The sequence below is a fragment of the Argopecten irradians genome, chromosome 4 (assembly GCF_041381155.1).
Source record: "Argopecten irradians isolate NY chromosome 4, Ai_NY, whole genome shotgun sequence".
Taxonomy (NCBI): domain Eukaryota; kingdom Metazoa; phylum Mollusca; class Bivalvia; order Pectinida; family Pectinidae; genus Argopecten; species Argopecten irradians.
Window position 1 is genome coordinate 32,190,092 of NC_091137.1, and position 24,899 is coordinate 32,214,990.

General features: G+C 35.9%; 3 protein-coding genes across 7 annotated transcripts in view; 1 reads left to right on the forward strand and 2 right to left on the reverse strand.

Moving 5' to 3' along the window:
• The window catches only part of LOC138321320 (uncharacterized), a 167,670-nt gene extending 159,002 nt beyond the window's left edge, over positions 1-8,668 (reverse strand). The window contains exon 1 of the mRNA XM_069264933.1: positions 8,441-8,668. The gene's annotated coding sequence lies outside the window, so the exon portion shown is untranslated. The remainder of the gene's footprint in view (positions 1-8,440) is intronic.
• The window catches only part of LOC138322237 (phospholipase A and acyltransferase 4-like), a 118,673-nt gene that overhangs the window by 91,639 nt on the left and 2,135 nt on the right, over positions 1-24,899 (reverse strand). The gene's annotated exons all lie outside the window — the stretch shown is intronic.
• The window catches only part of LOC138321324 (receptor-type tyrosine-protein phosphatase F-like), a 47,071-nt gene that overhangs the window by 21,513 nt on the left and 659 nt on the right, over positions 1-24,899 (forward strand). The window contains exons 1-12 of one of the 5 annotated variants that reach the window (XM_069264944.1): positions 39-159; positions 9,566-9,660; positions 11,975-12,058; positions 13,387-13,494; positions 14,080-14,175; positions 14,457-14,600; positions 17,169-17,303; positions 17,705-17,825; positions 18,470-18,696; positions 23,349-23,402; positions 24,174-24,348; positions 24,610-24,755. In XM_069264944.1, the coding sequence (XP_069121045.1) occupies positions 9,600-9,660; positions 11,975-12,058; positions 13,387-13,494; positions 14,080-14,175; positions 14,457-14,600; positions 17,169-17,303; positions 17,705-17,825; positions 18,470-18,696; positions 23,349-23,402; positions 24,174-24,348; positions 24,610-24,755 (1,351 nt within the window). In that variant the 5' untranslated portion in view covers positions 39-159; positions 9,566-9,599. Of the gene's footprint in view, positions 1-38; positions 160-538; positions 675-9,565; positions 9,661-11,974; positions 12,059-13,386; positions 13,495-14,079; positions 14,176-14,456; positions 14,601-17,168; positions 17,304-17,704; positions 17,826-18,469; positions 18,697-19,152; positions 19,171-23,348; positions 23,403-24,173; positions 24,349-24,609; positions 24,756-24,899 lie in introns of those variants that run through there. The other 4 variants (XM_069264943.1, XM_069264942.1, XM_069264945.1 and 1 more) reach the window with 4 other exon arrangements.

The following is a 24,899-nucleotide window of genomic DNA, read 5'->3' on the forward strand; positions in this document are numbered from 1 at the left end:
ATTTACGAAATGCTTGGTTTACTCATGGAAACATGATGGGTATGGACTTTATATTGGAGATATGTGACATAAATTCCTATTATTATGATTGAAAACAAGTTGTTTCGGAAAAAGACAAGCTGATGCTGAAAACGACAGGGTGTTTCTATGACAACATAGGTAAACAAATGGGCGTGAGCTGAAGCCATGTGTCACTGTCGATCGATAATGTGTGTGTTATCGATGATTAATACTTTATCTATGTATTTTAATGATTCTGCTATGGCCTTATGAATTAAATCAGTTTTAGCCTACTAATAAACTAACTGTCACAAAATCAATCATGTTTTCAAATAAACAGTAACAAGTCTATGACCAAATGGCATGTGTCCATATCATGTGTTGTGTGTCAAGCATTAGAAAGTTTATTCACCGATCATTTGCGCCGATATGAAGGACTTGTCGCGGCAGGTAAATGTGTTGTGTATACACGTGTGTATTTACTGTACTGAATTAGACCATTACCACTTGTCAAAACCAGATCAACGTTTATTAGATCTATAGGCCTATTAGGAGCACTGTAGAGGCTTTTTCAAAACATTGTTTATTGTACAGTATGTGAAAATATACACATGTTTAGTTCTACTTATACAAGAACCTGACTATAAAGGATATGATGTAGATCTACTATTCTAGTAAGTACACTTTTCTAAAGATATGCTTGATTATAAAGTAATTGGTATGTACATGTGCATGCATCGATCGATACATACATGTATGTATGTTATATTTGGTTGCAATGGTGTGAAAATTTGAATGAAACCTTAAATGAGCAATGACGAATGTTGCCATTTCATATGTAATGTTAAATGTAGCAACAATAAATTTACATCAACTATTTCATTGAGTCCTATCTTCACATATTTCATCTACGTATTAATGAATGAGATTAAATAGTAGGGGGTACATTTAATTTTCTGTAATGGAATCAATTAAAATTTAAATATCAAACGATACAACAGTACATGTACATGTACAATGTTACATACTGTACTGTATACATATATGTAGCATACATAGATTTAGACACTGGGCCTGGGCATAATTCAGTGCCTATCTTATAGATATATATCTCCAAACTATTAATCAAATACATAACGTAATATGTATACAGTATATCACAATCAATTTTTATTTAATGTACAAGTATAATGTACATATTGTAACTTAATACTTGCTATGATGATATAATTTGCCTATGTACCTGTTACTTGTAATTCATTTTGTTGTTATAACAATGCACCTCAACTTTTCCTCGTGTAAATGTGATTTCACAAATCTAATTTATTTTTTAATGATACATGCAATGACATATGGAAATATATATTGCATGGACGTAGATATCAGGCTGATAATGGGATAAAATCAGATTTGAAGAATAAAATCAGATTTGAAGAATTCATTTAAATCTGCATGATGACAAATAATTAACATAAGTAGAGGTATATCAGTCTGCAGAAACTGTGTAATGCATACTCTAATAATAGATATATAAGAATAATTACAATCAAACCACTGTGGCCCTGCAGGTAGAGCGTTAGAATTGTACCTGCTACCCCTATTGCATGATCGTAAGAGGCGTCTAAATTTAGGATCTTACCTTTTCTTTCTTCCTAAATAACTTTATTCTTCCTAACGTCTCCCTTGACACCACCTCACTTTTAGCCTTTAGTTAAGAGCTCGCCCCTGTGAAGAAGGCTCTGGGTTCTGTCCCCTGGTTGAGACACACCAAGGTCTATAAAAGTGGTAGTTTCTGCTCCTGCTTAGCGCTCAGCATAACGGGAGTGGGACGACTGGTTCGCCCTTTGTCAGTATAATGTGACGGGTGGGGTGTGTTGCTTGGTATCTTCGACGGCATGCTTCAGTGATATAGAACTGTAAAAAGGGCAACAATTCCACTATACAAGAAAAGATGACATTAATATACCCCAGTCTCCCAAAATTTGCACCTCGCACAGCATACACACAAAACATGGAAGGCTGTCCTTACATGACAACAGCTGTTAATAGGACGTTAATTAATCAAACAAACAAACAAACTGTTAATTAACATTAGCTGTCAAAAGTGTCTTGTGTGTATTTAGTAACATATATATATAGTTGGAAATTATTAATTGAAGTTTGGGGTGTGAGCAAGTTACATCATGGATTTGGGGGTGGGGTTGGAGGGTGGGGGGGTTAATCATTATCAATCTTGCAAAGTTATTGATATATATATATTATTTATATATATATAGAGAATACACGGTTAGTATCTTACAATACAAGGTTTATTTTGGTGCGAGACTTAGGAAAGCCGAGATGACAAGGCTTTGCCGAGTCATCTCGGCTTTCCGTGTCGAGCACCGAAATAAACCTTGTATTGTAAGATACTAACCGTGTATTCTGTTTATCCTGCAACCATTATGGCATTCAAAACGAAAGCAAATTGACAGTTCCTTACCTCGTTTCGCTCGAAGCGAGACGATTCTTTGATGCGGAGGTAAAGATTCATTCACTTAACCGAATGAGAGTGCACTCCTTTTTACTGCCGTGGGAAATAAATAAGCGCATTCACAAACAGTCACCGTAATTCTATTCAGTGTGATATATCACTAAAAGGAAATGAAAATACTCAAATAACAATAAATACCCATTAAAGAATTACTTAACAATACATACCTTTGTCATGAGCCAAGAAAAAGGTCAGTATGTGGGACAGTTGCAGGATAAATATATATATTATAAAATCAAAATACTTGAAACAAAACCAGAATGCAAGTCCTGACCCTAGACCAGATCCTTAATCCAATAATATTAAATGTTTATCATTAAGAAATTTCTATTAGGCAATGTCAAGACATAATGTCATGATTGAAAAGTGTCTCATTGTGCTGTACCTCAAATATTGTTGGGGTACCAGACCCTATGTTATTAATAGATTTTCTCAGCAGAATTCTAATAGTAGATTGTCTCCCCTAGGTTGAAACTTTGGGTCTCACTGGTAGAATCTGGAAATCACTAGCATCAGACACGTTGCTGAGACAAAATGAATCTAGCCAAATTATAGTGATGTTTTTAATATTCTACAGACTACCTGCCTGTCCAGTTCTGCTTCAGTGACTGCTGCTGTCTCCTAAATGACCATTCACTAACACTACATTATGGTATTCATAGCCAATATGAATGCTAACCTGACAAAGGCAAATTCCATGAAGCGCGCTAGCACTTCGTGTTGGATTTGTCTCTGTCCAGTTGACAATTGTGAGGTCACAATGATAATGACGTCATAATAAGCGATTGAAGTTCATAGTCGATATGACTGCCAACTCCGCTTGGTAAGGTTACATTGTGGGACTGCAGTGTAAAATGTATTGATGACATCCATGCAGACAGGCTATTGTAGAACACATACACAATGTACTACAGTGCTGTTAATTATTCACCACCAGTAATCTTCTGACTGTATTGTCATCCATTACATGTGTGTAACTAAAGACTGATAGGTAGTTGTCAAAATCATTAATAGTTAATGTAGCATTGTGTAGACCCATGATGTGTGCATATAGTGCAGTATATATATGACAATAGCATACAGTCAAGCCTGCCTATTGAGACCATCCAAGGGCACTGTATATAGTCAAGTGATCTTTGTACATTCGTGTTGGAATTAATCATTTAAATAGACTATGAGAAAGTGGTCTTATTAATTATTTTCAAAACAAACATAAGTCAAAAATTTCCTTAAGTCATAATTTTCCATATAAATTAAAAAAGGAGAAAAACTAAGTCTGCACGTTTGTTTCGAGAAATCTGAGCCTGGTCATCAGGTTGTCTTTATACAGAGGTGGTCACTATTTGGCAGGTTTGACTGTGGTATATCAAAACTAGTACTATGTTTGGTGTTAAAAAACATAGCTGTAATTATGAGTTATTTTTAGAAAACGCCAAATACCCGTGACCGATTGGGACAATCTCGAAATGAAATAAAATTTTACATATATTTTTATAGAAGTGGAATATAGGCTCAGGAGGAAAATGTAGCAAACTTATAATAAACAAACATGCATTTCAAGCCTCTATCTACTGATAACTGCATGTCATATATGACCGTGTGAATGAATGCATGGTTTCATATGCAGCATTCCTCTGTAAAATGCTAGTATTTAGAGTAAAGAATGAATTTGATTGTTTCTGCAAACATTATTAAGGCACAATCAAATTTAAGCACAAGTTAGCGATCTTAGGTTAGCATAATGATGAGACAATTTATATAGGGCAATTGTATTTTAGCGGAGCACAAAGTCAACTGGCACAAAAAGCACTAATATAAGGTTATACCCTTAAAAGTATGTATGTTTAGAATTAGTAATGAATAATGACTCATTTGCTGATTATTCACACAATCCAATACTGCAATATTCACACTAGAAATATACTGTATAGCAGCTTAACTTTTACTGAAAATCCTTTACTTTTTCTGCTGTCAAAATAACAAAAATACCTGTTCACATACTGATAGAATATCATGTGGTGTAATGGGCCTTGCATTTGTAAAGATATGTGTATACCTGGTACATATGCTTTTGATCTATAGCCTGTTGCTACAATATAATGACACCAAGTCTCCAGAGCTATGTTTTTATATTTCCAAATGCTTGCTGTAAAATGTACTTGAACATCAATCCTTTGAAAAAGTCAGGAGTCTCAGTCTATATTATGATATCATTTGGAAATTTATAGCAAAATCAAAATAAATCTCTTGAATTTTTGTTTTGATAATCATACGATGTGGCCACACCCAACTGTGATCAACTTTTAAAGCTGCTTATCACACTCATTTACAGTCAGCACATTAGGCCAAAAGATTGTAGATATTTGTTTGTGGACCTGCACAATCCTCCAGTTATCCTGTAACATCTAATAAATTATTTACATCAGATATTTCTTTTATATACTCTTTCCCCTATGAAATAAGAATGTTATATCCTAAATCATCAGTTATGAAAATATGGTTTGAGGTGGTGCATCAAATGTGGTTATGGTTCTTCTATGTGAACATCGGTTTACAATCCTGAAGACTTCATCATGCATGATACAATAAAGTTTTAAATGTTGACTTTGAGGCACTTTATATCCGGTTGTGAGTGATATGTACACAGAGTGTGGGTGTTCCATTTACCTAAGTCTGCCCTCTTACAACAGATTTCAAAATTGTTTTCAATTTAATGACAAGTTTATAACACTATCTACTGCAATCCTAATTCTTAAAAACTTTAAATAGATATATCACTCATAAAATGAACAGACGTTACGTTGGTAAAGGAGTACCAAAGTACCTGTTCGCCACAAATAATACACTACATGGATACCAATGAAATATGATTGGTTTAATAACGATACACTTGTATTTATATTTGGGCGGGGTGGGGGACCTGTTCTTTGAAAACTCATGGCGATAAGCTGGATTGGCAGTATAGTGGGTGGCAATATAAAAGGGGTACAGTGTACTGAAATAACTACTCTGTCCATAAGATGATGAACAAAGTTATACGACGAGTAAGAGGGCCGCGGTGGTGGACACGGTGAAGTTTGGGTCATGAGCCATGCTTGGTGAAGCCTAAAACCTTAACCAACATTGAATTTATAAATTTGTAAATTTGAATTTCTTAAGAGTGAATAGCTTTAAAGATCTGGTAAACATTTGGCAAACACTTTATTTGTTTGAATAATGCTTGATGATTAGAGAATACATGGTCAGTGTGTTAAAATTTAAGCTGTATTATGATGAGGGTCAATATCAGAGGGTCAAAAGTTCTGAACCTTTGGTCACTGTTATCTGTCTGTGTGTCCTGAGCTAAAAAATTACATATATTTTACTTCAAAATACTGATTAGGTTGTCTTTTTCTCTTGCTTCATTCATTAAGAATAATTTAAATATCTGAAACTTTTTTTTTGTTAGTCGTTATTGGCTACATGCTGAGATTCTTAAATACACGGATATTTTTTTTAAATGTATAGTCCTGACGGTTTTTTCCATGATTTGATAAAACTGTCTATATTTTTTTTTATCTTTATGATTAAAGGGAGTAGATTTAGCTTTGAAATGCCTCTGATGAAATATCGATACAATGCAACTTCCTTGGTCATATACACTTGTCCAGATTCTATTTGTTCAAAACAGGAAATATACTGTAATCTTGAAAAGTCTTTAAAATCTTTTTATTTCGGCTTATATTAGAGCCCAATAATATATAGCTCATGATGTGGTTTCAAAATTTTCATTTCTCAGGTTAAAATGTCACTATGTCGGTATGCGTAACAGTCTCCCCTGACTTTGCTGTATATAACCAGTTTCGAAGTCTGAATATAGTTTTAGATATGACCAATAAATTTGATAGAGTTATTTTAAAGTTTTACAACAATTACTATATATGATATTTTGGTAGTTTTGTTATTTAAGTAAGTGAAATGACTGGGATCCCAGTTTTATCCGAAGACATTGATCCCGACAGGATCTAATGTATGTAACTGGTGTATCCAGTGGTATTCTCTGCCTCTTCTGATATTTGTAGAGGATGGGGAATCAGGGTCTGATTTAATAATCTCGATGATCTGACATCGAAGACATGAGTGATCGTGTCCACGAAGGTTAAAGTGGTGGGCAACTGGTGTGTCCCTGTGTTTGATGATGTCCCTAAGGTGCTCACTGATGCAAATTTTGAACTGTCTTTTAGTTTCACCTACGTATAGTTTTTTGCACGTTTTGCAAGTGATGAGGTAGATGACATTCCTAGTGGTACAGTGTCCGCGGAGGAATGGGCGGTATTGGAGGCCAGTAAAGATGCTGACGAAAATTTTTGATTTAGTCATCAAGTTACAGGTTTTGCCATTCGGTAGGTTGCAGTCGGTGACTGGATTGATGTATGTAGGCCTGGATATGGTGTCGGGTTAGAAGTTAGCCAGGACAAGGAAGTTGGAAAGTTTTTTCCCGTTGCGGGTTGCAAGATTTGGAGGGAGGGGGAAGAAGGTGGGGAGTGTAATTTGTAAAATGGGCCAGAAATGGGGGATAAAGCGGCTGATCGGGGGTAGGTCCCGGTTATATGTCAGCACTAGTGGTATGCGTGGTGGGTCAGTGTGTATGCGGCCGGTAGGAGGTTTAAGCAGGTCTTCCCGGCTTCTGTTTGTAGCTTGTATTAGTTTATCAAGCAGTAGTTTGGTTGGATAACCACGCTTGGTGTAAAATTTTACTACATTGTTGGCATGTTTCTCAAAGTCTTGAGGTCTAGAACAGATCCTTTTGATCCGTATAAATTGGCTATAGGGGCCCGAGTTTTTACAGTGGTATGGGTGGTGAGAAGTGTAGTGGAGGTAACCATGTTTGTCTGTTGGTTTGGTGTAGAGGTCGAATAGGATTCGATTTCCACTGTGGAAAGTGACTGTGTCAAGGAATGTAATGGATTCCTTGGAATAGTCGATAGTAAATTTTATCTTGTGGTGGAATGTGTTGCAGTGTTCATAAAAGAGAAGAAGTTCTCTTTCGCTTCTCGTCCATATGATGTATATGTCATCAATGAATCGGAAGTATTTATGGGGTTTAGAAGGGGCGGAATCAAGCATTTTGCATTCGAGTTCCCCCATAAAAATATTGGCAAATGATTGGGCTGATGATTTGTAGGTAGTGCTCCGCGTTGAAATGGAAATTGTTACAATGAAGGACGTGTTTCAGCAGTTGGATTATACTCTGGTTGGATAAACGATACCTAGCCCTATGTTGTGCGAGAGTGCGGGCTACAGCTACAAGTCCCTTGTGGTTGGGAATGTTGGTGTAGAGAGAGGTGACATCCATGGTGACCATGATGAAGTCTTCAGGTAGGTCCAGGAAGTGTTCAATTTTGTTGATGAAATCTTTAATTTAAGATGGTATGAGTGGAACAAATGGTTTAATGTGTTCGTCTACAAGGCTACTGATCTTTTCAGTAGGGCTGCCGTTGCCACTATAAGTATTAAAGGGCTGCCGGGAACTTTGCCGGGAGTGAGGCACTTGTGGATTTTAGGTAGCAGGTAGAAGTTTGGAGTACGGGAGGGTGTATGGATCAAGTGATCAAAGACTTTGTCGTCTAGTTTGCCATTCGCGTGGATGTGGCTCAGGGTCTTGTGGATGAGTTCGATGTGTCTGGTAGTGTAGTCGAAGAGAACTCTGGTGTAGAATTTGCCATCGTTTAATTACCCCTCTGATGAGTTTTTTATAGAAAACGAAACCGGTCAGGTACACTATACATAATACAAATTATGTCCAGTAACCAGCAGCTCGCCAGTGAAAACGGACTGCAGCCCAACCAGTCACTCAAATCCATAGTTTTGTTATTTAGTTCATAGATCTGTTGCTGTTGTGATATTGTATCAATATTCATTTGTAACAGGAGAGGAGAAAATGTAGCGGCCAGACCGGGATTCGAACCCGGGACCCTCAGAATACTAGCCGAGTGCTCTACCGACTGAGCTACCTGGTCACCGATGATCGACCCAGTCTAATCCCGCTACACTCCTCCCTCCTTTCTCGAAGTCTTCGCCCTTGAAGACATACGAGACCCTTCCAAACACCACCACCGTGGGTTATTTAGTTGGGCGCCAATTTTGTAACAGGAGAGGAGAAAATGTAGCGGCCAGACCGGGATTCGAACACGGGACCCTCAGAATACTAGCCGAGTGCTCTACCGACTGAGCTACCTGGTCACCGATGATTGACCCAGTCTAATCCCGCTACATATTTGTATATGTAATTATTTTGAATAGGATGGATGGGTATTGTTGCATCAGAGTAATGATATAATCATCAATAATGTCCATCTTTAAACTAGTTATTAGCCAATTAATAATTACCTGTAAAAGAATTTTCATCAATAACATTATTATATATTGTATATAACTGTACTTGTAAGCCATAAAGCTTAAAGTTTAATAAACAATCAATCAATAAAGCAATTGAGAAAAGGGTAGATCCTGGTTATACAAGAAATCATAATTCTTGAATTCAGGTGGTTGTATTTGTTGTTCAGATTTTAAAAATCACAGTGAGAGTCATTGGGTTCTTTGCTTGGGATCCAGAATTATGTAACATATATTTACAAGAGCGTTCAATAGTATTCATAAATTCACACAAGTGTATACACCATGCACATGAGATTAGTTCAATACCGGTAAGTTTGTGTTTCTAATCTTGTGATTGCTTGTTATACAATACCAACTGTACCAACCGGAGATTATATTTTATAGGTGGGTGGGTGGGGTGGGGGGGGGGGTGGGTGGGGGGGGAGGGGTGGTGATTGAATATATATTTTATGCATTTAATATTCACCCGGGTGAATATTTAATGAGAGGGGTAGGGGGTGCTAAATTTTGGGCTATTCAAGATGTAAACCAGTCATATTCCAAACTTCTGAGGTGCTGAGCATTAAGTTTAAAACTTTTGTCAATATTGTTAATGATGTACCAAAGCATTAGAATTTCATTGATTAAATTTTAAATTTTGTGTTTCTCTGACAGACTTGAGATCACATAGAGACTATTGACCCTGTGGATGTTTCCTCACAGTTACCTATTCCTGGCCGGCTGGCTTCTGGTCCTACTGTCCAACACTAGTAAGTATAGCCCCCTGTAGTTAAGTTATCTCCCCTTGTTAGACCCCTTGTAAGTATAGATCTCCAATTGTATCCAATAATCATATCAACACTTCCCTGTAATTGAGTTATCTCCCCTTGTTATCTCCTTAATAAGTAAAGATCTCTAATTGTATCCAATAAACAGATTAACTCTTCCCTGTTATCGAGTTATCTCCCCTTGGTTTTGTCCCTAATAAGTATAGATATCTAGTTGTATCCAATAAACAGATCGACACTTCCCTGTAATTGAGTTATCTCCCCTTGTTATGTCCCTAATAAGTACAGATCTCTAATTGTTTCCAATAAACAGATTGACACTTCCCTGTAATTGAGTTATCTCCCCTTGTTATGTCCCTAATAAGTACAGATTTCTAATTGTTACCAATAAATGGATCATCACTTCCCTCTAATTGGTAGACCCCTCTAGTACAAATGTAAGTATATATATAGTAAATATAGATCTCCAATTGCATCCACTAAATGGATCAACCCCTCCCATTAGTAGGCCCTTATTAAATATAGATCTCTAAATGTATCCAATGATTAAGAATGGATCAGTATTTCCTTGTAGTCAGGTTATCTCCTCTTGCTTGGCCACCACTAATATGGGCAAAAGTTCATGGCAATAATTACCAGTTATTGCTATCATCTGATTTAATCAACCATATCTGTTTATTGGCCACCTGTCTAACATGGTTACCATTATGAATTATTCTACATTAAAATAATATTCCATTAGGTATAATGAGGGATTACCCTAATCATTTGTTTTCTAGAATCCCAGTTAATTCCAGTTCAAAATGAGCTCTAGTGCATTATTAAATTAAATGAATAAATATGAAATTTTATATTGATTATCACTTAGCACATCAAGAGGGAAATAAAATGGACAAGGAAGCGGTCGTTAGTTGAGAATCATAAATGGGACATGAGGCCAATCGTAGCGAAGCGAAGCAGGGAAAGCAATTATTGTGCTGTAGTATGATTTGATATTCTGCCAATTGTCAGTCATGGCTTCGGGGCATGTAACAGCCCGGCCATAAAATCATATTGATTGTTTTGTTGGAGAAAATGTTTATCTCAGATGAAGTTGGGAAATCGTATTAAAAATGAATCTTGTAATTTCAAATCAATGAATTTATCATTGCTTCATTGAACTGTAAATCAATGGTGTACTTCATTATACAAAGTAAAAATATATCTTTTGGTTTTTTTTCCACCTGAAAGAATGTAGAACTAATAACATATAACTGTAGTACAATGCTTATACTGTTGACAGCTAGAGGAAGATATAAATTAATTGATCAAGAGATAAGTAATTGCAGCTACAAGTTGTCAATGTTGTGCCCTACCATTATATATGTCCATCCCATCATGCCCTACCATTATATATGTCCATCCCATCATGCCCTACCATTATATATGTCCATCCCATCATGCCCTATCATGTTACATCCCATGAAATCAGTCCATTCTTACTTTCATGTATGATTAATTTCTGCATGTTATGCGGGTGGTAGGAAATCGTGAAATGAAATTGTTGCCAAAATGTTTCAGAAATGTGTACAAATAAAGGAGAATCATACAGTCTTTATAATAGATATAGAGGTTACACAACGAGTGGCTATTGGATATGGAATTTATTCCACACGAGTGAGTTATTTTTTAAAAGTTACAAAAGACACAAGCTTTAGTGAGTGTCTTTTGTAACTTTTAAAAAATAACTTACGAGTGTGGAATAAATTCCATATCCAACAGCCACGAGTCGTGTGACCTGTTTCTACCACAATTATATCTGCTTTTAGCCGATAGAAATACGACGAGGATAAGTACGCTATCCAACAGCAGTTTTGGCGTCAAGCGGCGATCACAGCATAGCATGACGTCAACGATTATTGATGACGTCGACAAATGATGACAAGACACTCAGAAAGACGTAGTTCGGTCAAAGTTCACCGTGTCAGCCAATCAGAATGCGTACAGAGTTTATACCACATGTGGTATAAACAAATTGTTAATCAACAGCTGCATCGTTTATTTGATACCCTGAGAGTTGAATAACACTGGCTATTGTGGTAGAGAGTGAAATTAAATCGTCGTTAATAAATTGTTAGACAGAAAAACACAAAATCGAGTTGCCATGGACATAAGGTGGTTAATAGTACATGTATGGAGGCAGTGGAATAATATGTCGTTTAGTCATTCTTTCTCAGCATAATTTTTCTTGTGTGTTCAATGATAGATGAAAATTTTCCAAATTTGTCTGTAAATGTTGACTTATTTTTACCTGTAGATGCCCAGACATGTAGCCCCCAATGTCCAGTTGGTCAGTACTGTGGAAACAGTCTATCGGGTGCAGGCACATCTGTTTGTTTAGGTAAGTATATATAAAGTTTAAACTTTAATAACTTCTGCCATAACTGAAGTAGGTAACTGAACTTTTGTAGAAAATATCGTTTTGCCATGTAGATCCATAGATATCTTGATACAGTAAAACCTGCTTTATTGACCACCTCTGTATAAAAACCACCTGCTGAAGAAGACTACTTTTTAAGAGTCTCAAATGACCAATTTCAACACACTGGTTGTTCTTTATAGACAGGTCTTATTGTAATCTACTTTTCGTTACTATATTACATTAAAACCCCTCTAACTCGAACCCGGATTCCTCGAATACCCCCTATTCGTCGAATTGGTCGTACGGTCTCGACTGTGCCCCCATATAAACTATGTAACAAAACCCCGGATACCTCGAACAGCTATTCGTCGAATACCCCTCATTCGTCGAACAGAAATATATCCCCGTTTCATAAAATACATAGTATTTAACCATGAATTCATCGAACAGGTGTTCGGCCCTTGAGATTTTTTTTACCTGTGTCACACCTGACTGCACCGACCGACATGGATAATTGCTCACGACCTTGTGTTTATACAGGTGGCATATCAAGCCTTTAGTTAATTACGGGATTAGCGGTGTCATTAATACCTACCTACACGAGCAAAAGTCGTTGTTTCACGTTAACTTTATTTGAACATTTAAGAAAAGGCATTAAATATTGATGTTTCTCTCGTAATAATCTTCGCTGTAAATACGAAAAATACAGAAGTTGTTGATCCGTGTTAATAGAAAGTACGCATTGTGAAATGTCAAAAGAGGCGGAAGATATTGCTGATGTCCGCCTAATTATAAGTTCATTCTTTTTAAATTTCTGTGTTGTTTTCATTCGACATGCTAACACAATGTTATTTATCGAAAGATGTAAACGATATCAAACGATATCCAAAGCACATTTTATCAGTGCGTTCCGTTTACTCGTGAACACATGTACTAAATAGACATCAATAGATATCGTTTCCTATGTCCGTAATTATGCTGGTTAATTGTGAGTATGTATTTTGTAAATGTTTTATTAAAACTTTAATAAAGAAATCCAAAATCCTGAAAGATAGGGTAATTAAAATGTCTTTGCCCTGAATTCATGTTTGTCATAGTTTGAGACCGGATATTTTGACTGTCGATCGTGACCAACCTCGGATGAGTTGAATACTCTGTATATCTCAAACTATTGACCTAGTCCCCTACTGTTCGAGGTATAGGGGTTTTACTGTATTTAAGAAATATTGTATTCTGCTTCTGTGTATTAATTACAGTTATCTCCCCTTTTTTAAATTATTTTAAGAATACTTTTGAAATTTGTTCAGATTGTGATGTTGCCTGTGCCCTCGGGTGTTCAGCTGCGGGACCTGGGGCTTGTGACCAATGTAAAACAGAAGGTTACTATAACGATGTCGACACAGGAACATGTAGAGGTAAAAAAATTTTACTTCTTATACATCAGGCCCCAAATTTTGATCCTATACACCTGAAAGCGGTCCCTTTTCTGACTAGATTTTGATATTTTAAATATTTTTATAATCAAAGATCGAACAGTCATTTCAACATCCATCTTTAGTGATAATACCTGGGGAAAATAAGGATATGGTACATAACAAATAGAAGTATGCTATAATAGTGGTTAGTTGTTATTCCCTTGAAAATGTCTTTACTAAAGTTGACAAGCTGAAAGGTCAAGGCACAGTGAAATTGTAATTTTTTTGGTTTGATACTTTTAACATTAACTGCCTGAGCCATTTAGGTATGTGCCAAGTTTGTTGGTGGAGGAAAGCCTTAGAAAAACCACTGACCAGCGGTCAATACCTGGAAAATGCCCTATATGGGATTCAAATTCAGAGATGGAGGGCTTGTGGTAATACGTCGAGACACGTTGATTTATTCTCATTTTATCTGCCATTTTTAAGTTGACACCAAGGATTGGACATATGTTCTAACAACTTATATAAGTAAGACAAGTGAACCACTCAGCTGCTGAGTAAGATTTTTTTTCTTTCTTGTAGCTTGTAATGATGCTTGTGCTAGATGTGACGGGCCAGGGATCACCCAGTGTAGTCACTGTAACACAGGTTACCTCCTCACAGGAACGGCATGTGTAGGTAAGGGAGATAATCCACATTTTCAAGATCTTTCTTTTCAGTTTTCACTTGCTTATACATGTATATACTTTTCCTCTTCTTTTTTTTTTGCTGTATTGACAGTCTGTGTATTTGTTTCTTGCTGTGTTTTTTTTTTTTTTTTTTTTTAATTTCGTATTTACATTGTATTTATTTTTCCCCGTCCTCAATTGAAAATCAATGAGTATCATAACTTCTTAGTCATGTAACACTATATGGTGTATTGTCCTTTTAAGTGTTAATTATTCTCTTTTCCTACACAGAATGTGCGGAGGGAACATTTGGAGACAACTGTACTGGAGTTTGTCACTGTTTACCTAACACCGGGGGATGTTCTAACGTGGATGGTGCCTGTAGTTATTTTGAGTGTGGATGGGGCTACACAGATCCACCTTTATGTCAGACAGGTCTGTATATGCAGGTCTAGCATTGGTGATATTCCTCCTCCTTAAATTCTATAATTTCTTAACAAATGCAGACGTAGGAATATCAGAATAGATCTGATGAGATAGAGGAAATACAAGACGAAATATGAAATATACAGAGGCACGTCCGTCCGTCCGTCAACATTTCCTTTAAATCGCTACTAGTCATAGAGTTCTGCATGGATTGTAACCAAATTTGGCCACAAGCATCCTTGGGGAAGGGGGAACAGAACTTGTATAAATTTTGGCTCTGACCCCCCGGGGGCAGGAGGGGCGGGGCCCAATAGGGGAAATAGAGGTAAATCCTATAAATCGCTACTTGTCCTAGAGTTCTGCATGGATTGTAACTAAATTTGGCCAGAAATATCCTTGGGGGAGGGGAAACAGAACTTGTATAAATTTTGGCTCTGACCCCTCGGGGGCAGGAGGGGCGGGGCCCAATAGGGGAAATAGAGGTAAATCCTTTAAAACGCTACTTGTCCTAAAGTTCTGCATGGATTGTAACCAAAATTAGCCACAAACATCCTTGGGGGAAGGGGAACAGAACTTGTATAAATTTTGGCTCTGATCCCCCAGGGGCAAGAGGGGCGGGGCCCAATAGGGGAAATAGAGGTAATCCTATAAATCGCTACTTGTCCTAGAGTTTTGCTTGGATTGTGACCAAATTTGGCCATAAACATCCTTGGGGGAAGGGGAACAGAACTTTTATAAATTTTGGCTCTGACCCCATGGGGGCCGGAGGGGTGGGGCCCAATAGGGGATTTAGAGGTTAATATTAAAATTCCTTCAGAAAAGAAACAATGAACTTGTATTCAGAACATTACTTGGCATTACAAACCAGGTGAGCGATACAGGCCCTCTGGGCCTCTTGTTTTCACTTACCGGTACACTGTTCATGCAATCTCACACTGAAGACACAAATTAAAGTTTTCTCATTGTGTAATACAGTATACTAACTAGAAATTGTCATAGACAATTTGGCGGGCTTTTCACTATATTTAATTTACAATACCGTCATTGCCAGGTAAGTTAAGAACTAGGTAATGCATGGGTTTTGAAGTTGTAACCAATAAATGACCTTGACTTTCAGCCCTGAATAAAAGTGTTTTAGTGAATATCTGCATGAAGTTTGATCAGCCGAAGAGAACTCTCATCTTAATCCAATTCATATTTCCAAATTTGTTCGAGCAAATGATAACGAGATGGAATGCGCCTTAACGTCATCTTGGATTTTGTCATTTTAAGTTTCTTATCGCTATTTCTCAGAAAGTACTAAAGGGATCTTTCTGAAATTTCATGTGTAGGTTCCCCTTGATCCCTAGGTATGCATATTGCATTTTGGGACCAATCGGAAAACAACATGGCCGACAGGTGGAGGAAGCAGGGAAAGAAGGAAAAGCAGAGAAAAGATCAGTCTTACAAAGATCCAATAAATTTCACTCAATGGTGGGCGCAAAGATCCCTCTGGGATCTCTTGTTATAACAACTTATTATTAGAAAAACATTGCCCTGTAGATTATCTTCAAATAACATAATTGCATGAAAGCTGTAAAACCAACGATAAGTTAGTTATGACCATTTAAACAATTTATTTATGATATGTGTATTTGACCCCTGTGAACTTGAATATGGGTCAAGGTCATTCCTAGTATCTGACTTTATAGCCCATCCCCTGGACATCATATATATGAAATATGAAGATCCTAGACCTTACAGAACTTCAGGAGAAAAGTTTTCAAGTTTATTGTTAAAAACAGGACCTTTAACATTTGACCCTTACCGAAAACCGGAAGTTGCCATTTTTTGTAATAACATGCAGACAGAAAAAGTTTACGCTTAAGATTATCTGCAAAAAATATCATTGCATGGATGAAATCTGTGAAAAGAACTGTTAGTGAGTTATAAGCATTTTGAAATTTTAAGATATGATGTCATAGCGGCCATTTTGTTTTTTTGATGAAGATGAAAATCATATCAAACGTTAGAGAACATTAGAGGGGTCTTTTCTATAGCAATTGCAGACTATATTAGTCATTCAGTTCGACAATATATAATAAAGGATTGTTTTTCAAAATGGCTTACAACATTAACCAGAAGTGCTACCGAAAAATAAAAGACACCAAATTCATAAGAATGACATTCTGTATCGATATGTAAAATGAAATTTTGCAAAATCAAAAAAATAAAAATTCGTGAACTTTGACCCCATAGCGATCTTTTTTTGTTTGACCTTTGACCTAATTGCTGAAATTGAATAAAAGTTAGTCTTTTATACGATCTACATAAAACATCAAAAATATTTCCTGTATCTTAAACGGTTATTGAGTTATGGCTATTTTAAAATTTTTAGGTATGACGTCACGGCGGCCATCTTGGATTTTTGACCTACTTAAAAATGTCACCCCTTCAACTCATGCCATACAATATAACAATAAAGCCATTGGCATACCTCTTACCATTTTGAAGATCTTTTGGACACAAAAAAAGTGGTGAAAAGCCCTAATTATGAATTAGGACTGTTGTTGAACTGCTATTATTGTTTATTTTCAGAGTGTGTGAATCAGTTTGGGAAGAACTGTAAATATGACTGCCATTGTCCGGTCAATGATACTTGTAACATTCAAAATGGTCAATGCTCCAGTGGTCAGTGTGAGGAGGGCTTCTCCGGCCCTGGCTGTCAAACAGGTATGTCATAAGTTTAGATTGTGACCCTTGACCTCTCATTGCATTAATTATTAAAAACATGAAATTTTAAAACATATTTTACTTTTATATAAATCACGAGCACCACGATTGAATGAAAGAGTTATTTCCCCTTGATTTAGGAAAAATGCAATTATTATATATCTATATATTTATATTTTCTAATTATTATGCCTCAAATAACCTAAAAAATATTATTTGTAATTTATTTTTAAAGCAAAGCATATACATATATGTAAACTTCCATGAGTTTTGACTTGTTTTGATGTTCCTTTTCAAATTCTTTAAAAAGTGTTCTCATTATAATAGATTGATATATGATAACTGATGTGCAATCTATTAACCTAAGTGTTCTTGTTGTTATTGTGATTGCATTACTTCAGAGTTACCTCGTCTGAGAATACCTCCAACGATCAGTGGAAATGAGTGTGGTAATGTGACTGTCACATGGCCAGCCTGGGACGAGACTTTGGACAAGGGACAAGGTCCTATTTACAACTATCAGTAAGTCATATCAGTTAGAGATGCCTAATGATCTTAGATATATTCAATAGTCAATTTTCTGGGGTGAATAATGTTAGAAAAAAAATTTGTTTACCTGTAATAAGACTACCTAAATGGCCAATATCAACTCAATATGACCTGTTTATAAAGAGCACCTACAAAATGTAGCTGTAAAGCCACTCTGTCCTTTAGGTGGTCTTCATAGACAGGTTTGTCCCTATTTGTGTCCTTCAATTCGGGTCACACATAATGGACTCATCCAATCACAACCTTCAGTCATGCTTCTTTTCAAATTGCACATGTAATCAAGAGAGAAAGTAGATTGTCTAGAAAATATTTAGCTTGGTTTTTCTGTAATTTTTTTAAAACAAGTGATTGGATTTGGCCTCATCATGAAAATTTCTGTAGTGTAGTTATCAAATAGAAAAAAGAGTGGAGGAAGGAACGATAAAGGGAACTAACTCTTATTTTTTTAGATAATTAATAATAGTAATCAAAGTACTCAAAATGAATATAGAATCTAGTTGACAAAATGATCCACACTAGTTCACAACTCTAGTTGGATTATAATCTCATTGATCACCAAATACAGCTTTCCTCAATTAATAAAAATTAAATAACATTTCGGATTATTATTGCTACAGGGTTTGGTCCAGAAGTGACAATATATCTGACCCAGGGTGGTACAGCCAAGTGAACACCCCCGTCGGTGATACAGATATTCTCAATACATACACCTACACTTTTACTGGACTCGACCCAAACTCTCTTTACAAGTTCAGAGTGGACACCATCGCCAAGGATGGCAAAAAACCGTTCAGTACCAAAATCTGGGGATTCGAGACCAAGTTCTTTTCAGTTGCATGTCCTGGTAAGTCTAGCAGAATTCTTCATCCTTCAATCATTTGTATTTACCTTAAGATTTTTCGTGTGTTTGGAAAAATATGGTATGTTATTCAGACTAAATTATACTCATAAATTCTCAGTGTGTTTTTGCATTTACCATGTTGTATGCATGATAAAGCTTTAAGATTTTTGAGTGTTTATTTCCATACTGGTATATCATTAATAAAAAAAGAGGGTTTTAAAAGAATTTTTATATTAAATGTACAATATATGTTCATCTGTATTAACAAATAAGCTGCATGAAAAGTATGTAGTAGTACTATGATTGAGATAGTGCTCTTCAAAGTTTGCTCATTTTTTCATTGCATATCACAATCATATCACATTTTCATGAAAAGAAAATCTTTCTTGGAATACATTATAGAATTAGAAATATAAAAATTTTAAGACATTTCATCGGTAATGTGCATTATTTGTTTAGACAATTCATCTGCTTCCGGTAAGATTTAGTGAAAACACAGTATATATACATATATCAACATTTTTAGATAAACTATAATGCCTTAAACTTCTGCTAATTAGATATCTCTGATTCTGTTTTTATTTCCGATTGTCTGACCTACTTAATTGAGTTCTATTGTTCTTATTTACTAATTTTGATGTTACCTCATATGGAGTGAAGTGAAATTAACAAGTATACTGTATTACATATATACTAAATGGAATTCCTTTGTTTCGGTGGTGGTCAGTTTCTCTTTTAAAAGCAGACAATACAACATTTCTGCTATGTAATATATATTTACTTTATATCAGGATATTTATATGAGGCTGTTTTTGTATCTGGAATCAACATTCCGATTTGCATATTACAGAGTTAGCTCCCTTGCATATAGGTATCCATTGTGACGTCAATATTTTGTTGGCACAATTTCCATCAGTTTTTTTAATTGCCTTATGTCCATCGTCGTGCGTCGTCCGTCGTCCGTCGTCCGTCCGTAAACAATTTATATTTTTGAATCCTTCTCCAAAACTGCTGAAGCAATTTCAATGAAATTTTGCACAAACCTTCTAAGGCATAAGGCCAATCAAAATTGTGAATTATATGGTCCTCACCCCCCCAGGGAGCTATGGGAGGGGCCAAAAGGGGTAAAATTGACTAAAATTTAAAAAATCTTTTTCTCCACTCACAGATGTGATGGAGTTAAATACTCTTCATAGATAGAAAGGTCCTAAGGTCCTTTACAAAAATTGTGAATTGTATGACCCTGGGGTCTCAGGTTTCCCCCTGGAGAGGGGGTTAAGTTTACTATAGTTTATATAGGGAAAACACATTTTTGAGTATTATTTGATCAGTTGTAATAGGAAATAAGTCAAATATTGTCAGAATTAGCAGTATGAGATGGCCATTGGAACCCATTTAACCAATTTTCAATGACTGACCCCCAGGGGCCTTAGGGGCAGGGTCAAAGGGGGTCAAATAGGCTAAACTTCAAAAATCTTCTTCTGAAATTCTGGAAATGGTAGAATCACATACTCTTCATAGATGGAAAGGTCTTGAGGTCCTTTACAAAAATTGTGAATTATATGACCCTGGGGTCTCACATTTCCCCCTGGGGAGGGGGTCAAGTTTACTATAGTTTATATAGGGAAAACACATTTATGAGCATTTTTTTGCTCAATTTTCATAGAAAATGAGTCAAACTTGTTTAGAATTATTAGCCTGAGATAACATTTTAATATCATATATCTATATTGGTCCTGGTCAACCCCCTCGGGGCAGAGGAGCGGGGCCAAAAGGGGCAAATAGGCTAAAACTTTAAATATCTTCTTCTTAAATACTGGAAATGGTAGAATCAAATACTCTTTATAGATGGACAGGTCTTAAGGTGTTTTATTAAAATTGTGAATTGTATGACCCTTGGGGCCTCACGTTTCCCCCTGGGGAGGGGGTCAAGTTTACTATAGTTTATATATGGAAAACACATTTATGAGCATTTTTTGCTCAATTTTCATAGGAAATGAGTCCAACTTGTTTAGAATTATTAGCCTGAGATAACATTTTAATATCATATATCTATATTGGTCCTGGTCAACCCCCTTGGGGCAGAGGGGCGGGGCCAAAAGGGGCAAATAGGCTCAAACTTTAAAAGTCTTCTTCTTAAATACTGGAAATGGTAGAATCAAATACTCTTTATAGATGGACAGGTCTTTAGGTGTTTTATTAAAATTGTGAATTATATGACCCTTGGGGCCAGAGGGGTGGAGCCAAAAGGGGTCAAAATGGTAATTTCAAAAATCTTGTTTTTGAATTCACAGATTTGATGGAACCAGATACTCTTGATAGATTGTAAGGTCTTAAGGCCCTATTCAAAAATTTTGAATTTCATGGCCCTGGGATCTCAAATTTTCCCCTTGGGAGGGGGTCAAATTTACTATAGTTTATATTGGAAAAACACATTTAGGGACATTATTTGCTTAGTTTTCATAGGAAATTAGTCTATCTGTGTTAGAATTATTAGCCTGAGATAGCATTTTAACATCATAATCCATATTGGTCTGGGCCGACCCCCAGGGGCCAGAGGGGTGGGGTCAAAATGGATAACATTTCAAAAATCTTTCTTCTTAATTCACATAATCTTCATAGATTAAAAAGTCAAATTTATGAAATCACTGACTGACTTCAAGGGCCTGATGGGCCAATATATAGTGTTTATATGCATGTCTTTGTTTCATTCTGTATCTGAACTCAGGTGACCTTTAAGGCCCATGGGCCTCTTATTTTCCGAAAAGAATGATGTTAGGCTTGCAAACATATGGCGTCACAATCAATACCTACCCGCAAGGGTTGATTATTCTGTAATATGCAAATACAGAATAGTTATGTAACCCTGGTCGATACTAGCCACAATATATCGCTCGGCTAGAGAGAACTTCTCTTTAGCTCGATTGGTTGACCGTCAGACTAGTAATCCAGAGGTCCCAAGTTCGAATCCTGGCAGAGGTGGTGATTATGTTTGTATCAAATCATGTGCTCTGTTACATTGGCGCCCATGTAGGGACTCGGGAATGACACTTCACGATACCTGCGAAGGAATCGTTGTGACCCCTGGAAACTCGAGGACGAGTTGATTCCTGGAGGGGGAGTATGTAACCCTGGTCAATACTAGCCGCAATATATCGCTCGGCTAGAGAGAACTTCTCTTTATCTCGATCAGTTGAGCGTCAGACTAGTAATCCAGAGGTCCCGAGTTCGATCCCTGGCAGAGGCAGGTATTAAATTTATTGTAAATCCTGCACCCTGTTACAGTTACATATTAACAAAAATGACAAATGCTGTCACGCAATTGTAGTCTAACGCTTGTTTTGACCCGAAAACAAAAACCTGCGGAAAGTCAACATATGGGGACAAAGAAATATCCTTTTGTATTGTAAATATGTATGTCAATTGAAATATTTAGAAAAATTAATATTGAGTTTGATTTACAGCCTTTGTTTATTCTAAAACAGCGATTTTGTAAGGACTTCAAGGAAATGTGCATGTAGTTATCTCCCCTGGATTATTTTCTTGGAAACCTTTCCAGATTCCTCCACTGCTGTCAATCAGCAATGCCAATCTGTATTTTCCTTCTCACATTCATCTTATTATATGCACTATACAGTTATTATTGCTAGTTTTAAGAGATAAACTAAAACTTCACATGTATAAAATCTTTCTAGCTGTCCTAGCTGATGCTAAATGATACAAGTTCTTTAAATTCAACATCATCAGTATGCTAATTAAAAGATATGTATTTAAAAGTTAATGATGAATACAAAAAACATATTTTTCACATATGTAAAAGATCTACTCACATGAATTTGGTTGAGTGAGCTTCAGTTATGAATGCACAAAATGTGGTGCAATTTTTGTATAATGTTCAATTCAAATTTTGTAACTTGATGACATTTGCAATGTCACTTGTATGATTTGTTATCAGAACTCCAGTTGGACAAAAGATCTAAGAAAATCTGAAAAATACTTACATAGTGACATTAATGCATTACATTATTATTTTCTAGGTATGTTTTTGTTTGGATGTCTATCCAAAATTTATGGACACAAATCGATAGGATCTTTGACACCCTTTGGGGAAAGACAGGAGAATTTTAAGGGATAAAATTCTTAAGTTATCGAGTGTTTGACAGCTTAAGAATTTATCCCTTGGGTTCAGATTCTCCTAGCTGTCTCACTTCAAAAGAGGTGAAAGATTCTATTACGTATAGAACTGGTAAAATTGTGAATGTCCCTCTCTAGGGTAAGAGAAATATGCATGATACCTCCAAAACTCCTCAATGTCAGTCTAAATTTCAGGAAAATATATAAATCTTTTGACATGGGATATTTACATATATAACCTCAAGTTCATATAATTTTCTGCACCATTTGTTGTACATACAGCCTGAAAAAGTTTGAAAAACGAGCAGTCCACTTTAAAGAGATCGCCTGAGCTTAAATATTTACCAGTATGATTTAAATGTCTAAAGTTTATTTTTTTTTTTTTTTTTTTCTAATTTAACATAACTGCTGGGTTGTGGTGATTGTTTTTTTATTTCAGACTAATGGTGTTGGACCAATTGTATGTCGCCTAACAGTAATTTGAAAACTTATGCTTCCATTAATGCTTTTTTTATCTGCAGTTCTCACAACTACTACAATAAAACCTTTGATTACAACAATACAACCCTTACCAGGTAAATACTTCTACCACTGACTTCTAACGTATACATACGGTATTCCATCTTTGCATATTATAGAGTTATCTGTCCTTGGTATCAATTGTGACTTCACAATTTTGTGAGCAAAACTCATGTCGTTTTCTCTGAAAAGTAAATCACAAGACACGACAATCAATACCTACTCGCAAGGCTAGATACTCTGTAATATTTAAGTATGGAATAGTAGGCCAGTTATTGGGAGAGTTTTGATTATTTAGATAACAGCTTACCGGTATTTTGTCAACAGAATTTGATCTGTAAAGTAAAAAGAATTAGGCACAGGTTAAAAGATTTCCTCCTTAGGATAGTTTGTTAGATTTCATTTTGCCTTGGAACCTAATTATTTTATAATCGATAAAAAGTGTGATTTTTTTTATTTTTTTTTTTCTCCTCTTTAGAAATTTTTTTATTTTTGTAAATTTGATGGCCTTTCGTCATGACATTCAAAATATTAATAGCTTAATAATGTACAGGTGTAAGACAATCTTTTTTAGAATTATTGATAAAAAAACAGAGGATCAGTAGTGAATTATACAATATACTTGATTTATATATTGATTTTTAACTTCAATTAATTGAACAATTCACTATATTTCTGTTTAACTAAACATGACTTTGCATCCTTAATGTTTTTTATTATATTTTTTTTATTATTCGCCAATTAATATAAACCAAAGCATAATTATAAATTGTCTTATTATCTATCTCTTAAGACGTCCTTGTTGATTGTATTTTGCTACTTTACAGGAGCCGTTTTCACTGATTTTGACGTTGATGTAAACACAACTGACATGTCCCTGTATGTAAACTGGACCCTGATGTCAGACCAGACCGTTTCCCTTGACAACCTGACGTTGATGTATCGCGTGTCCAGGGTGCGGGGCTGTGGGCCAGATATCATTGACACTGATTTCCAACTAGTGTACGTTTTGATCCACAAAATTATTAACATGCTAACAGATTTTTTTCAATCTTTAAATCAATGGTTGCTTCTTTTGTCTTTCACTTGACTCATTATATGTGTTTAAAAGATCATTATTTTTATCAGTAGGTTAATTCTTTTTAAGTTATACTAAAAATTAATTTTCATTTTTGTCTTCTGCTGTTATTTACCATAAACCATCATACATTGCATACAGATATTGTATATTGTATAGTTTTCTATTTCCTTTTTCCACCTCAGTTCCTTATTGAACAACACAAACATAAGTATTCCTGATCTGTTGCCATGGAGAAAGTACGAGTATAAAGTGCATGTTTCAATCACCCGTGGCAATCTGACAGAGTCGAGGACGGAGCAGGAAGGAGAATTCATTACACCTGCCAAAGGTTTGTATATAGACTATGTTGGAGATCATCATTGAAATTGAGAAAGAGTTTGAAAAATTATTTCTATATGCAATGATGTGCATGTACCAATAACGTCCCATGCACCTATAAGCTCCCCCCCCCCCCCTCCCTATACGCCCTCCC